Source organism: Furipterus horrens, unplaced genomic scaffold, assembly GCF_987537825.1.
Source record: "Furipterus horrens unplaced genomic scaffold, mFurHor1.1.pri manual_scaffold_3, whole genome shotgun sequence".
Taxonomy (NCBI): Eukaryota; Metazoa; Chordata; class Mammalia; order Chiroptera; family Furipteridae; genus Furipterus; species Furipterus horrens.
In genome coordinates, this window is record NW_028327173.1 from 108447997 (window position 1) to 108460757 (window position 12761).

Genomic DNA, 12761 nt, shown 5'->3' on the forward strand with positions numbered 1-12761 from the left:
GGCCTTGGCCGGTATGGCACAGTTGGTTGGGCAGCATCCTGCAAACCAAAATGTCGCTGGTTTGATTCTGGGCACGTGCCTGAGTTGCAGGTTCAGTCCCCAGTTGGAGTGCATGCACAAGGCAACTCATCAGTGTCCTCTCTCACACTGATGCTTCTCTCCCTCTCTTTCTCCCTCCCTTCCCCTCTCTCTAGAATCAATAAAAGAAAAAAAAAGGTTTTTTTAATCAAGGGGGCATAAAATCTCTGTGGAATGTGAAATGATGGAACAAAATAAATTCTGAAATTAACTTTAGGAGTCTAAGTGTTACAGAGCAAAAGGGGGTTCTTTCACATGGCACCTTGATGTAAAACCCAGCAAGTAGTATTGAGGAAAACAGGTCTTTATTTATTATATTCCAATCTGGGGAGGGCAGTGAACACTTCAGCTCAGAGCCCTGTTCTCCCACATGACCCAGCACTTCTCTTGCTCCCCAAAAGACTAGAAACCAAAAACATGCCCAGAAGTTCCCCATCCCTTATCTGTCAGCTCTCTCCTTCAGGATCTGGTGTACAATGTCATCAACCTCCATATAACTCTCCAGGAAAATATGTGCCATGTTGCACTGGATCATGGATCTCTTTCCTTCTAAAACTTTATGTTGCTCTCTTTCTACCTCTTTGCAAATCACGTGGATTTTTCCCTCTCGCTACCTCCTTGTAAACTTCATGGATCTCTACTTCTCTGCAAACTTCGTGGATCTCTCTACTCTACTTGCCCAAAATAGCTGCCACCTTCTTTTTATATCCCTGATGTGGCCTGTGATGCAGTGGGTGTGGTAACCGGTTCTGACCATTCACAGAACCTTGTGCAGGCCCTGTGTGCTCTTTCCTCACCATTCCATAGTCAAACTCCCTCCCATCTCCTTGAGGCCTTGGAAGAACCAAAACCGTTCGCATAACTAAGACACTAGCCACCAGCCATAGATATGCAAAGGTATCTTGAAAGCTGTCCCCTTCCCCCATTCCCAAACCACGGGCTCTGGGGATTTTAGGGCCCTGCTCTGTAACAAAAGGGTCCAATCATTAGTACAATCTGTCACTTTGCAAGATTTAGAAAATATATGCTGGTGTGTATATTAAAACCCTCCATAAGGCTGAGGCAGAGCTCACAAGGTCACATGGCTATGACATTGGATATAGCTTGTCTCTTGCTAGGTCTCAGTTTCCTAATCTGTACAAGGGTTTGGTTGGAGGTGCGTCAGACTAAATAATCTCTGAGTGTCCTGGCAGATCTCTGCTGAGCCTGTAAATCTGCTCTTGAAGGAGAGAACTTTGACTTGCCTGAGTCACAGAGCTCAGAGCAACTGCGCGCTGGGATCTGCAGGCTCTTTATCTGGGAGAAACCACTGCACAGGGCCTTGTTACCCATTCTCACCCCTGCACTGTCCTGCCCTGGCTCTGCTTTTTGGTCACCATCTCTTTCTGTCAGTCCTGGGCCCACTCAGTTGAGGGCTAGTCTGACTGCTCAGGCTTTATTATTATTTCAAGCTGGTCTTCCCCGGAAGGGCAGAAAGCAGGGAACCCTGTTATTTGGAGCCATTCAGTGGAGGCATGAACTCAAAGGCCATTGAGGAGCCCCCTCTGCCCAGGAAGAGGGTGTCTCCTCCTTCCGGACCCTTCTGTCTGAAACATTTTTTAGGTGGTTTGGCTCTCAAGCTGAGCTACCCTGATTGTCCAAAGGCAGCCAATGGTGACTTCCTGGTTTGGGCAGCCCCTGCCTTCCTGGCCCACACTTACCTGAAGGCTGTCTGGAATCCACTCCCACACCTCAGCTTTGATAAGGCCTCTTGTGCTCAGTGTCCTTTCCCAGAACCCGAAGGTTTGTGGTAATGCTCCCCGGGCCTTCAGAAACTGGCATTCAGCCTTGAGTGAGTCTCCCTCCCAGTGTGCCTTCTTAAGGGTAGGGCCAGAGGCCTAATTCTGTCTGGCATTCGCATGAGGTAGATTTTCTTCTGGCCCAGTAATAAACTGAACTCAGGCTTCTAGGAAAGACAACTAGTGAGACTCCTTCCTCTGCTGGCTGCCCAGAATACCTGTCTGAGCTGCTGCCTCAGGGCCGTGGTGTCTTCACAGCCTCACCCTGGATAGCAGGCTAGTCTGGGGTGGCGAGCAGAGGCAACTGCCCTGGATACGATGGACCTGCTAGGGAAAGCTGTCCCCATGAAGCCCGCCTTCCCAATGTGGACCTATTTCTTCTTAGCAACCAACAGATGCATGGGAAGGCCGCTTCTCTGAAGAGCCCTGTGTTCTGCACAGAGAAATTCGACAGGGTTCAGACACCCCCGAACTCCAGGTGAGGCCCTGCTAAGTCAGGTATGCATATGGATTGGTGGTGGAAAGCTCTCGGAAGGCGACCTGTTAGAAATGGGACTGTGAGGCTGAGTGAAGATGGTAGGTGGAGCCAAGGTTGCCCAGGGCCTCTTCCTCCCACTCCCAGGCCTGACCCAGAGCACTGGCACCTAGCAGAGTCCAGGCTTCTCAGGTTACCAGCCTCCTCCCCTGCCCACCTGTCCTCAGGCCAACTTGGCTAGGACTAAGGTTTGCGTTTCAGCACCACCCCATTCCCCGCCCTACCCCCCAATCCTTGGTAGCCTCTGCGAGGTCAGGTGAGTCTGCCGCACTCCTCACTGCAGAGCTCCAGGCCACCAGAAGGAGGCCGCGGGGAGGGCAGCCCTGCCGGGATCATGGCCCTTGGTCAGGCCCCGGAGCTGTGAGTCTGGCACCTCCATCTCACCGGCTCCCCAAACTGGTCCTCCTCGTCCCTGTGCCTCCTGCTCATTTGTTCTAGTCTGCTCCTCTGCTTACCCTTGGCCAGAGAAATGGGAAAGGGTTTTTGACACCCAGGGGTAGGTGGCTCCTCAGCATCTCTGGGAGAGCTAAGCTCAGGCTGAGCAAACCTCCTCGGGGGCCACTGCTCACAGCTGTCTGGGAGGAGGGGTCACTGAGACTCCTCTGCCTGGCTCCTCTGAGCATCCAGGAGCATCCTTCCCAGGGTCGAGTTAATTGGCTGCTGGGTTTGTCACTATGCTGTGGCCCCTAGGAAAGAGCCCATCTCCAATCCCTGCCCCAAGCTTCTGGCTTAAAGCCAAGGCAGACTTGGCACTGAGGATGCATGGGTAGGACTCGAGGGTTCCTTGTCCCTGGAACGGAATGTCTCCTTTGCAGTCTGCACTGGCCAGAAGGCTTGAAGGGTGAAGAGATAAAGAAGTACAGTCGAGAAGAGGTAAGTATGTGGAGGCTGACTCCTTGTTGCCCAGCAAGGGAGGGGCCCTGGGCTGCCTGAACTCAGTGACTGCTGGCTCCTTGGCCACTGGTCTCCTGGGTGGGAGTGGTGCATCCCCCTTCCAATTATAGGCTGCCTGTCAGGACCCAGAGTGAGCAGGAGACAAGCTGTGCTTGGAACTCAGCCCTCTGCACCCCCCACTGGCCTCTTACGGGCCTCTTCATGCTCAGTCCCTGGGGGTTCGTGGCATTATTTCCTGGTGGCTAGAGCAGGGCCCCTTTGGTGTGTGATCTCCCAGGACTTCTCAGCCCCAGCCCGTGTGTTTGCAGACACTGCTGAGTAAATACAACCAGCAATACCATAAGCTGTTCAAGGATATCCCCTTGGAGGAGGTGGTCCTCAAAGGTGAGCTGTCTCCCTGGCGTGCCTGGGCAGGTGCCGTAGTGCCCGAGATCCAGCACGGACCTCACAATTTAAAAATGGGAAATGGCTGCCCTTGGGATGTGGTTGGTCCTTTTTCCTTCAAAAGTGTGAGAAGACTAAGCTGCTGTGGGATATGAAGTTGAATTTATAAATGTTTTCTTGAAGAAATGCCAGGGCTTCCAAATCTTATTTCTGTTCTGCTCTTATCAGTGACTATTCTTTCTCTGCTCAGGCCTCTCCCTGCACCTGTGGGACCATTTGCACAATCAGGGTCCTCTCTGCAGGCAGGGTAGGCAGGGCAAGGGCTTCTGCTTGAGGGAGTGAGAATCTAGGCTTGGGGAAGCAGGGCAGGAGCTGCCCCGACCCTTTGGGGCATGGATGGAGAAAGGAAGGCTCTGGCAGACTGCTGGGGTGAGGTGGGGGCAGTCAGGACTCTTGGGGCACTGGGGGATGGGTTGTTTGGGAAGTGGGGGTCTGAGGAAGACAGTTCCTGAGGCTGGATTCTGGACTCTTCGGCTCCTGGGGCTTCCTGGCTGACCTCGCCCATGGTAGTCTTCTCTCCTGTGACTTCCCAGTGTGCTCCTGTGCTCTCCAGAGGGATCTCCTTCTCCAGGGCCGGCTCTACATCTCCCCCAACTGGCTCTGCTTCCATGCCAGCCTCTTCGGCAAGGATATCAAGGTAGTAAAGAGCAGCAAGGTCTGCCGTAGTCCAGTGAGGGCCCAGCCCCAGCCCAGGGAAAAGGTGGCCCCTGCCCTGCGGGCATGCCTTCCGCTTCGCCTGTCCCACTGCCTGCTGGCTGGGTGAGCAGCTGTGGGGCATCCTGCCTGCTGTCAGTGCTGCCCCTTCCCAAACAGGGGCCCCAAATCCACACTCCATGTCTGGCCTGTGTTGGCCTGAACAGTTCTCAGCCAAATTATTCCACCTTTGAAATGCCTTCAGAATCAGAGTGGGATGTCACCTTTAGGGGGAACCATAAATGTGATCAGGAATTAGCTCAGGGAAGTCCATTAGTAGCGTTTAGGTTCAACAGAGCTGCCATACTTGGCCTCCTGGATAAGAGGGTGAAAGCCTGGAGTGGTACGTGCTGCCAAGGCTGGGCACGGTGGGTGATAACTGAGAGGGGAGCCTGCATGAGAAGCGGAAGGTTCAGATACTCTCCCGCATGGAGCCAGGCTTCTCCACGGTGCTGTGCTTGGCTCACTGCGAGCTGGGGCTGGGGCCCTGTGCCGGAAGCAAAGGGACCCTGCTCTTGGGACTGAGTCCTGAGAGAAGCATGCCTCTCCCCTCTCAGGTGGTCATTCCCGTGGTGTCTGTGCAAATGATAAAAAAACACAAGATGGCCCGGCTCCTCCCCAATGGCCTGGCCATCACCACCAACACTAGCCAGAAGGTCGGTGAGTCTCTGAGCCACACTCTCTTGTCCGCCTCCTGTCCCACCTCAGGAGCCCACAGCCTGACTGCAGCATGCTCCCAAGTCTTTACTCACCCCATCCCTTTGTTTTCTTTCCATGTCCCAGTATGTTTTTGTGTCACTGCTCTCCCGGGACAGTGTGTTTGACATGCTGAGGAGGGTCTGCACTCACCTACAGGTATGGAGCTCAGGGGCAGGAGTTAGGCAGAGAGGCTGCTCAGGCCTGGACTGAGGCCTTGGGACAAGGCTGTTGGGGAGGCCGGCCCATTCTTCAGCACAGGGAACAGGGGCAGTGAGAGGGCAGTAACAGGCTCAGGCTCTGTACCAGAGGCAGTCTTTGGACTGTGTGTATTTGTGAGCATGTCTCTTTGAGTTCAGTGGGACCTCATGTGTCCCCATGTATATGCTCTCCCTTGTCCTTCTTCAGTGTACAGACATACAGCAGCAAGAGCTGCTTCCCCGGGTGCCTGTAGCTCCCTCCGGCCTAAGGCGAGGAAGGGGGAGGGGTGGTGGCAGCCTGGGAGAGTAGTTGCTGTGGACTTGCTCCTCTGCTCCAGCAAACTCTGGGAGCTAGGCTCCATCTGATCCAAAATGGAGGTAAAGCTCTCTTAGGGCATGCTAATGCCTCCCTGTGGCTCTTCCGGATGGACAAGTAACACCTATTCCCTTTCCTCCTCAGCCTTCCAGCAAGAAGAGTCTAAGTGTAAGAGAATTTCCAGAGGAACCTGAGTGCGAGTCTCTGGTGAGAGCTGAGGCTGGGAGCAAAGCTGCTGGCTTGAGATTGGCTGTGGCTCGAGGCATCAGGCCTTCCAGGCAGGGGCCCACAATGCAGGACTAAGGCACCAGGCTCAAGAGCCAGCAACCATGCTGTGTCAGGGGTCCCCTAGACCCACTGCACCATGCAGAGCCACCAGGTCCTGGGCAGATCTACTGACTTTGTAAGCAGAACAGATACTTAGGCCCCCAGAACAGTCCAGGTTGAATCCCACACCTTTACAGTCACAGAACCAGGGACCCATCCTTTTTCTTTTAGCAAAGCCAGGAGAGCCTTTAAGGGGACAGAGATGTTTCTGGGGAAGAACTTCAGAGGCTATTAATGTAGAACTCATACAGACTCATTTTAGACTTGCTGAGGTCCCTGCAGTTTCCTTTGGCAGCTGGGGTTCTGGGTAGGCAGAGCTGAGTTTTTAAGAGTAGGGGTGGAGGTAGAAATGGCCCCATGGTGTTTGAAGTCTCCTTCAGTCACTATTAAGCAGTCAGCCAAGCATGCAGTATGCACAATGCCATGCAGGGAGATAGAAGGTGATGTTCCCATTTTTGTTGACGGGGACCTTAAGTGTCCACTGCCAAGATCAGTGACATGCTCAGGCTTAGAGGCCAGATTATGAGTCATGACCTCTCCCACCTGAGACAGGTTGTGCTGGGCCTTCTCGGGCTCAGCTGACCTGAGCACGCATTTGGGTGGGCCCACGTCTTGGTTCCCACTGCAGCTCTCCACCAGCGGTCTTCAAAGACATTGTTCCCTGGAAGAGCAGCTGGTCACAGTGAGGGAGCAGACAGGAGAGACTTCAATGGCTCTGGCAGTGGTGCCCCTCCCCGTACCTGCTCCCACGCTGTGCTCGGCATCTGTGTTGTTAATATCTTGAGAGGGCTTTGCTAAAGCTACTGTGGGCCCCTTAGAGCACGTAAGATCCCGAAGGCCGTGATGGGATAGCTTCTCCTGCTTTCTCTGCAGGAAGTTCTCATCCCTGAGATGAAGTGGAGAAAAGTGTGCCCTGCCTCTAGGTCCCTGTGCCTCCCAGACAGCACCCCTTGCATCCCTCCGGCATCCACAGACTCCCCGGACAGCTTCTTCCCCTCCAGGAAACCTCCAGGGCCTGGTGAGTTCAGGGGGCTTGATCATGGCAGCGGTGTGCAAAGATCAGGCTTCTCCTCCTCCCACTTCTGTGAACAGGGATCATCACAGCCAGTAGGGCTTTTGAGAGCTGTTTCTTTCTTTCTCCAAGTCCGTAGAGAAAACCAGGAGTGTAGCAGCTTCAGAGACTGGCAGGCAGTGGGCATGCCCACACTGAGCTGGGGTCCCGCTTGCCCCAGGAAGATGACTAACTGCTCTCTTACTGCAGGGAATGCTGTCTGTGCACAGGAAGTGCTGGAGGAGGAGCCCAGGAGCAGCGAGGAACTGAGGCTCTGGAATTACCGGCTCCTCAAGGTCTTCTTCGTGCTGTAAGTGACTTTATTGGCGGAGGGGGTAAACCCACCAGCTGTCTGGGTGTTTGGAGCAGGGGTCCTGTGTGTGGGGAGGTCGCTGTCCAGAGTGAGGGAAGATTCTCTGAGTCAACTGGAAGCTCCTGGGTGGGGTCTGGAGGACACCTGGCAGGCCCTTCTGCGGTGAGATGAACTATCTCTAGTTTTTATTTTTACAACCCTGTAATTTAGGGTTAAAGCTGTGCAATGGGAAGGGGCAGGGTATGAAACTGTTGGGAAGAGGACAAGTTGCACAGAATTGGGGAGGGCTGGCAAAATTGGAGAGGGCCATCAGATAGATTAGGGAAAGCAGTTCTGGTGCCCCAAGCTTGTCTGTAGCTGTGCCTCGGGACCAGCAGATAGTGGGCGAGGTGGGCTGTGGCGTGAACAGCCAGCCTCTGGCTGCCTCTCACCTTGCCTCATGGCCTTCCTCTGGCTCAGCTCGCCGGGGCCTACTGCCTTTGAGGGAGAGGGTGCTCTTCCTCTCTCAGAGGAGGTGCAGGACCTAGGTGGCTGGTTAGAGGGGAGATGGGATCTGCTGAAGAACCCGAACCTCCATGGAGATGAGTCTCAGGACCCCACTGTGGCCTTCGGGATGAAAGATGCCCAGGCTGGAATGTGGCTGCAGGGTAAAGGGCTCTGTAATTCTCTCAATGGCCAGAGCAGCTCAGTCCCGTGCCTACTTTTGGTGAGCCTCAACAAATGCCTCTTTTCTAGAAGAGAGATTCAACTCCCCGTGCCCCTTTTCCTCCAGGATCTGCTTCTTGGTCATGTCCTCATCCTACCTGGCATTTCGCATCTCCCGGCTGGAACAGCAGCTATGCTCCCTGAACTGGGACGGCCCGGTCCCTGGGCACAGGTGATGCCCCCTTCTCCTCCCAATGCCTCCGCGACTCAGGGCTACAGCCAGGCTGCTTGTTACCCTCGCGGGGCTGGCTCAGCCCCTGACAAGCTGGCTTGATGGCAGGCAAGGTGGGCAGAGTGTGCAGGGCACACAGATCCCAGCCCCACCCGTGTTATGGGATTAGGAGCGGGAGGCTGCATTGACCTGTCTTCCTACCTTCTAGGCCCTTTCTCTGATCTGGGCACGTCTCCTGTGTGCAGGTAGCAGAGTCTCGGCCTTAGTCCTCACCCCTCCGAGAAGAGCGCCTGGGGTGCTAAGGTTCCATCGGTGGTCCCCTTGGGTTTCTGCTGCTGCTTCTGCTGCTGTGCTGCCTCTGACTCTGAAGGAGAAGATTCCAGATCCCTCCTCTTCCCCCAACTCTTCTCCTTCCTCTAAGGAGTGAACAGAAATACCTGTTTAAAACACTCCTACAATTTTGAACTCAGACAAAAAGCCAGATTTTTAGAACCAGCGGAGGAATTCTGTCCACTGAGCTTCAGCAACTACTTAAGTGAGAAACAATTCACCTTATTCCTCGGAAGCAGTTCTGGCTCACAGGCAGGACACTGGGGCCCACCCCCAAGGGACAGAAGCCGTGCTCCGATACCTGGGATGCAGCTCTGACTGTCACATGGCTCACCAGGGATGGGACAGAGGCCAAGACCCGAACCATGAGTGTGGGCTCTGTTCTCTCCCCACATACTGAGAGTCTCTGCTCTGGGGCCCAAAGGACTTCTCTGTAGGGGTCCAGGCACCAACCCATCAGGCCTAGGGCAGACTGGAAGAAGGCGGAGGCAAATTGTGAAAGGGGAGAGGGGAGGGCTTGTGACCAGGGTACCTTCAAGAAAGGAGTATTTGCCCTGGCCTGTGTGGTTCAGTTAGTTGGAGCATCGTCTCATAAACCAAAATGTTGTGAGTTTGATTTCCGGTCAGGGCACATGCCTATGTTGCAGGTTCAATCCCCAGTTAGGGTACATGTGGGAGGTAACCGACTGATGTTTCTCCCTCACATCAATATTTCTCTCCCTCTCTCTTCCTCCCCTCTGCTCTCACAAAAATCAATAAGCATGTCCTCGGTTGATGATAAAACAAACAAAAAAAATTTATGCTGGGCTGAGGCTCCCTGTTCTGGCCCCTTGTGAGAAGGCTGGCTGAATCTGGGAGGACGCTGCCGGAGCAGACGGAAGTGACAGGGGATGTGAGGGAGAACAGAGGTCTAGCATTCCATATCCTCAGTTGCCACTTCCTGTTGAGACAGGTAGAGCAGGGCCTTTGATCACAGACGGGTACTGGATCTCCCCCTGCTGTGCACAAACATTTCCAAAGTGCCATAGGTGGAAAGCAGGTATGACAAGGGTGGTAGCTTTGATCTGAGGTATTGCTTTGTACTCCCTGCCTGGCTGCCTGGGTATTAGACATGGCCAAGGGCAGCCTGTCGGGGAGGCTTGGCTGGGGACTGGGCGTGATGCTCCTATCACCCGTGGCAGCCCCATGGGCTCTGCTCTCCATGCATAAGGTGGAGGTGTCTGAGTGGGTCTGGTACAGTGCAGGGACCAAGGTGGTCAATCTGATACGTTTGGGGACAAGAGAGGTAGGGGTTGGAAAGCGTAAATACAGTTGCAGCTCTTCTTTAAATATTCCTCCTTCTCTACTCTGAAAAGCTTCTCTGCACCTCAGAACTCCGGCCTGTCTCCCCAGGAGTGCCATCCGTTGAGGTGGTGCCTTGGGAAGTCCTGTACCCCTGCAGAAGCGGGGAAAGTCCCTGGTGATGGGTGAGTGCTGTCAGAAGCAGCCACTGTTTCCCCTTTTCAGACGCCTGAGAGGTTAACTGGGGAGAAGTCCAAATGGAAATTATTTATTACAGAGCCGTGATCGTCTGTCCTGTTTATGACAAACTGAAATGAGGACTGGAGGGACTGACAGTTGGTGACAACTCCCTAAGCTTGGACTGGAGGTCTGTTCCTCCTCTCCCCTTGCCAGGGATCTAGGATTAAGTTTTGAGCCTGGCCTTGTGAGTTGCTTGCACCAAATCTGTACGTCTCAGGTGAAACTCACTGTTCCATTTTCCCTACAGTGCCACACTGGATGAATGAAATACTCATCCTTTTTTAGAAACCAGCCGCCTTCATCAGTCCTTTTCATCATATTTATTTGCCTTGGAGCCTCCCCTCCCTGGTCCTTGCTGAAGGGTGGGGAGAGCAGATCCATTCTCTGAGCCTTGCTAAGTTGTACCAGAGGCCATGAGAGGTGCCAAGTTGTAGGTGGCTATGCCAAGATGCTGATGAACACAGTCTGCAGCCGTGTCCCAGGCTCAGAAGGGGCAAGAGGCATGCTGTAGGGTAGGTGGCTTTGGGGGCCCTCTGAGGGACTAGGGCTTTGAGTGGGATGGGTGTGCCTGCCCCTCTAGAGGGTCCTCCCCCTGTTTCTCCCATTTGTCCCCCAGCCTGGTTCTCTGGGGCCAGTGTATGTTCTGATGTGCTCATTTATAAACTGCGTGTATTTATACAGGTCTGCTTTGTATTGGCCGATGCTCCTCTAATTCCCTGAGAGTTTGGTTCAACTATTTTTGGGTTGTTCCACTATGGCATTAGCCTTTGAAAATATTTTTAAATAAAACAGTTCTGATTTTTCTAGTGTCCTGTAATACAGAAAGTTCATTTTTATCTTTTGACTGCTCACTAAAGGTACTCTCACTGACATATCTGGCACCAGGGAGACTGATAAAGCCCAAGTCATTCCTAGAATCCCAAGTATTCTGCAAGTCTCATAGGACTTTAGCTGAGCTAACTCATACTTCAGGCATATGGCAAAGGGTAAGGCTGGTCACAGCAAACCACCGCAGTCTGTCTCTGTTGGGGGGACATGGAGACACCTTCCCCATTTCTCCTGGGGAGCACTGTTCACGATTTTAATAGTACTGTGCTCTGACTAGGGAATTAAAGTCTAGAACTCTGCACCAGAAAATTCCTGTGATCTTTTCTATGACATCAAGCCTAGATTTGGCAGGTTAAGCTTCAGTTGGGGCCACATCACCTTGTTTTCTCCCTAGATGCCCCCTCTAGTAGGAATTCACTTATTCAGTAAATATTGAGCCCGGACTATGTGCAGGTACCATGCTGGGCCCCACACTGTAGCGATGACCCTGTTAGGCAGTATCTCTGCATCTCCTTGGCACTTGTGTTCCATGTAAATGTAAGTCCCAAGTAAATATGTAAACAAATGAGGTAACTGCAGATGTGGATTAAGCTCCAAGAAGGAAAGAAACAGTGATATGAGGTCAAATAGGAAGATGGCTTTAGATGGGTGGTCAAGAAAGATTCTCTGAAGTGACATTTAAGCTGGTTCCAGCCATGGGTGGAGCTGGAAAAAGAGCATTCCTAGCAAATGGATCAGCACCTGCAAAAGGTAGGAAAGAGTGCTTATGTGTCAGAGAAAGAGACTGTCTACATGTCTCTAGGATACTAATTAAGTGGGACAGTGACATGAAAAGAGGTTGAAGAGGCCAACTCAACAACTGCAACAAACCACCCTACTTAAGAATAGGTAAAGGGCCCTGACTGGTGTGGCTCAGGTGGTTTGGTGTCATTCTACGAAGTGGAAGGTCACTGGTTCCATTCCTAGTCAGGGCACATGCCTGGGTTGTGGGTTCAGCTCCTGTTCGGGGCACATATCAGAGGCAACCAATCAATGTTTCTCTCTCACACCGATGTTTCTCTCCCTCTTTCTCCCTCCCTTCCCCTCTCTCTAAAAATAAATTAATTAAATCTTTGAAATAAAAATAAAAATGGGTAAAGGACTTGAATAGACTTTTTCCCCCTCAAAGAAGACACACAGACGGCAAACAAGCACATGAAAAAGATGTTCAACATCACTAACCATTAGTGAAATGCAAACCAGAGCCACTCTCAGTCAGGCCCCACCTCACACCCATTAGGATGGCTATTGTCAAAGAAACAGAAAACAATCAATGTTGGTAAGGGTGTGGGGAGATTGGAATACATAGTCTGTTGGTAGGAATGTAAAATGGTGTGGCCACTGTGGAAAAGATATGGCAGTTCTTCAGAAAGTTAAAATTAGAATTGTTATATGATCCAGTAATACTTCTGGGCATACACCCAACAGAATTGAAAACAGGATCTCAAAGAGCTATCTGTACATACATGTTCTTAGAAGCATTATCCACAATAGTCAAAAGATAGAAGCAACCCAAGAGTCCATCAACATGTGAGTGGTGAAACAAAATGTGGTGTATGCACACAGAATTATTCAGCCTTAAAATGAAAGGACATTTAGACACATGCCACAACATGGATGAACATTGAGGACATTATACTGAGGGAAATAAGCCAGACACAAAAACAAAAGCTGTGTGATTCTACTTATATGAAGTACTTAGGGTGGTCAAATCCGTGGAGATAGAAAGTAGAATGGTGGTTGCCAAGGGCTGCAGGGAGGGGCATGGAGAGTTATTGTTTAAGGGATATAGAGTTTCAGTTCTGAAAGATGAAAAGAATTCTAGAGGACAAAGGTAGTGA

At 52.1% G+C, this 12761-nt stretch overlaps 1 protein-coding gene across 3 annotated transcripts in view; it reads left to right on the forward strand.

The window, feature by feature from the left end:
• GRAMD2A (GRAM domain containing 2A) overlaps positions 1-11962 on the forward strand; it is a 38114-nt gene extending 26152 nt beyond the window's left edge. Inside the window, exons 2-12 of one of the 3 annotated variants that reach the window (XR_016509758.1) lie at positions 2242-2334; positions 3207-3264; positions 3594-3669; positions 4263-4366; positions 4980-5078; positions 5206-5277; positions 5779-5841; positions 6835-6979; positions 7223-7322; positions 8098-9998; positions 10091-11962. Coding sequence is in view for 2 of the 3 variants with exons in the window: in XM_090270070.1 (XP_090126196.1) it covers positions 2242-2334; positions 3207-3264; positions 3594-3669; positions 4263-4366; positions 4980-5078; positions 5206-5277; positions 5779-5841; positions 6835-6979; positions 7223-7322; positions 8098-8206 (919 nt within the window). In the remaining variant the exon portion in view is untranslated. Of the gene's footprint in view, positions 1-2241; positions 2335-2679; positions 2752-3206; positions 3265-3593; positions 3670-4262; positions 4367-4979; positions 5079-5205; positions 5278-5778; positions 5842-6834; positions 6980-7222; positions 7323-8097 lie in introns of those variants that run through there. The other 2 variants (XM_090270070.1, XM_090270071.1) reach the window with 2 other exon arrangements.
• Positions 11963-12761: the final 799 nt, after the last annotated feature.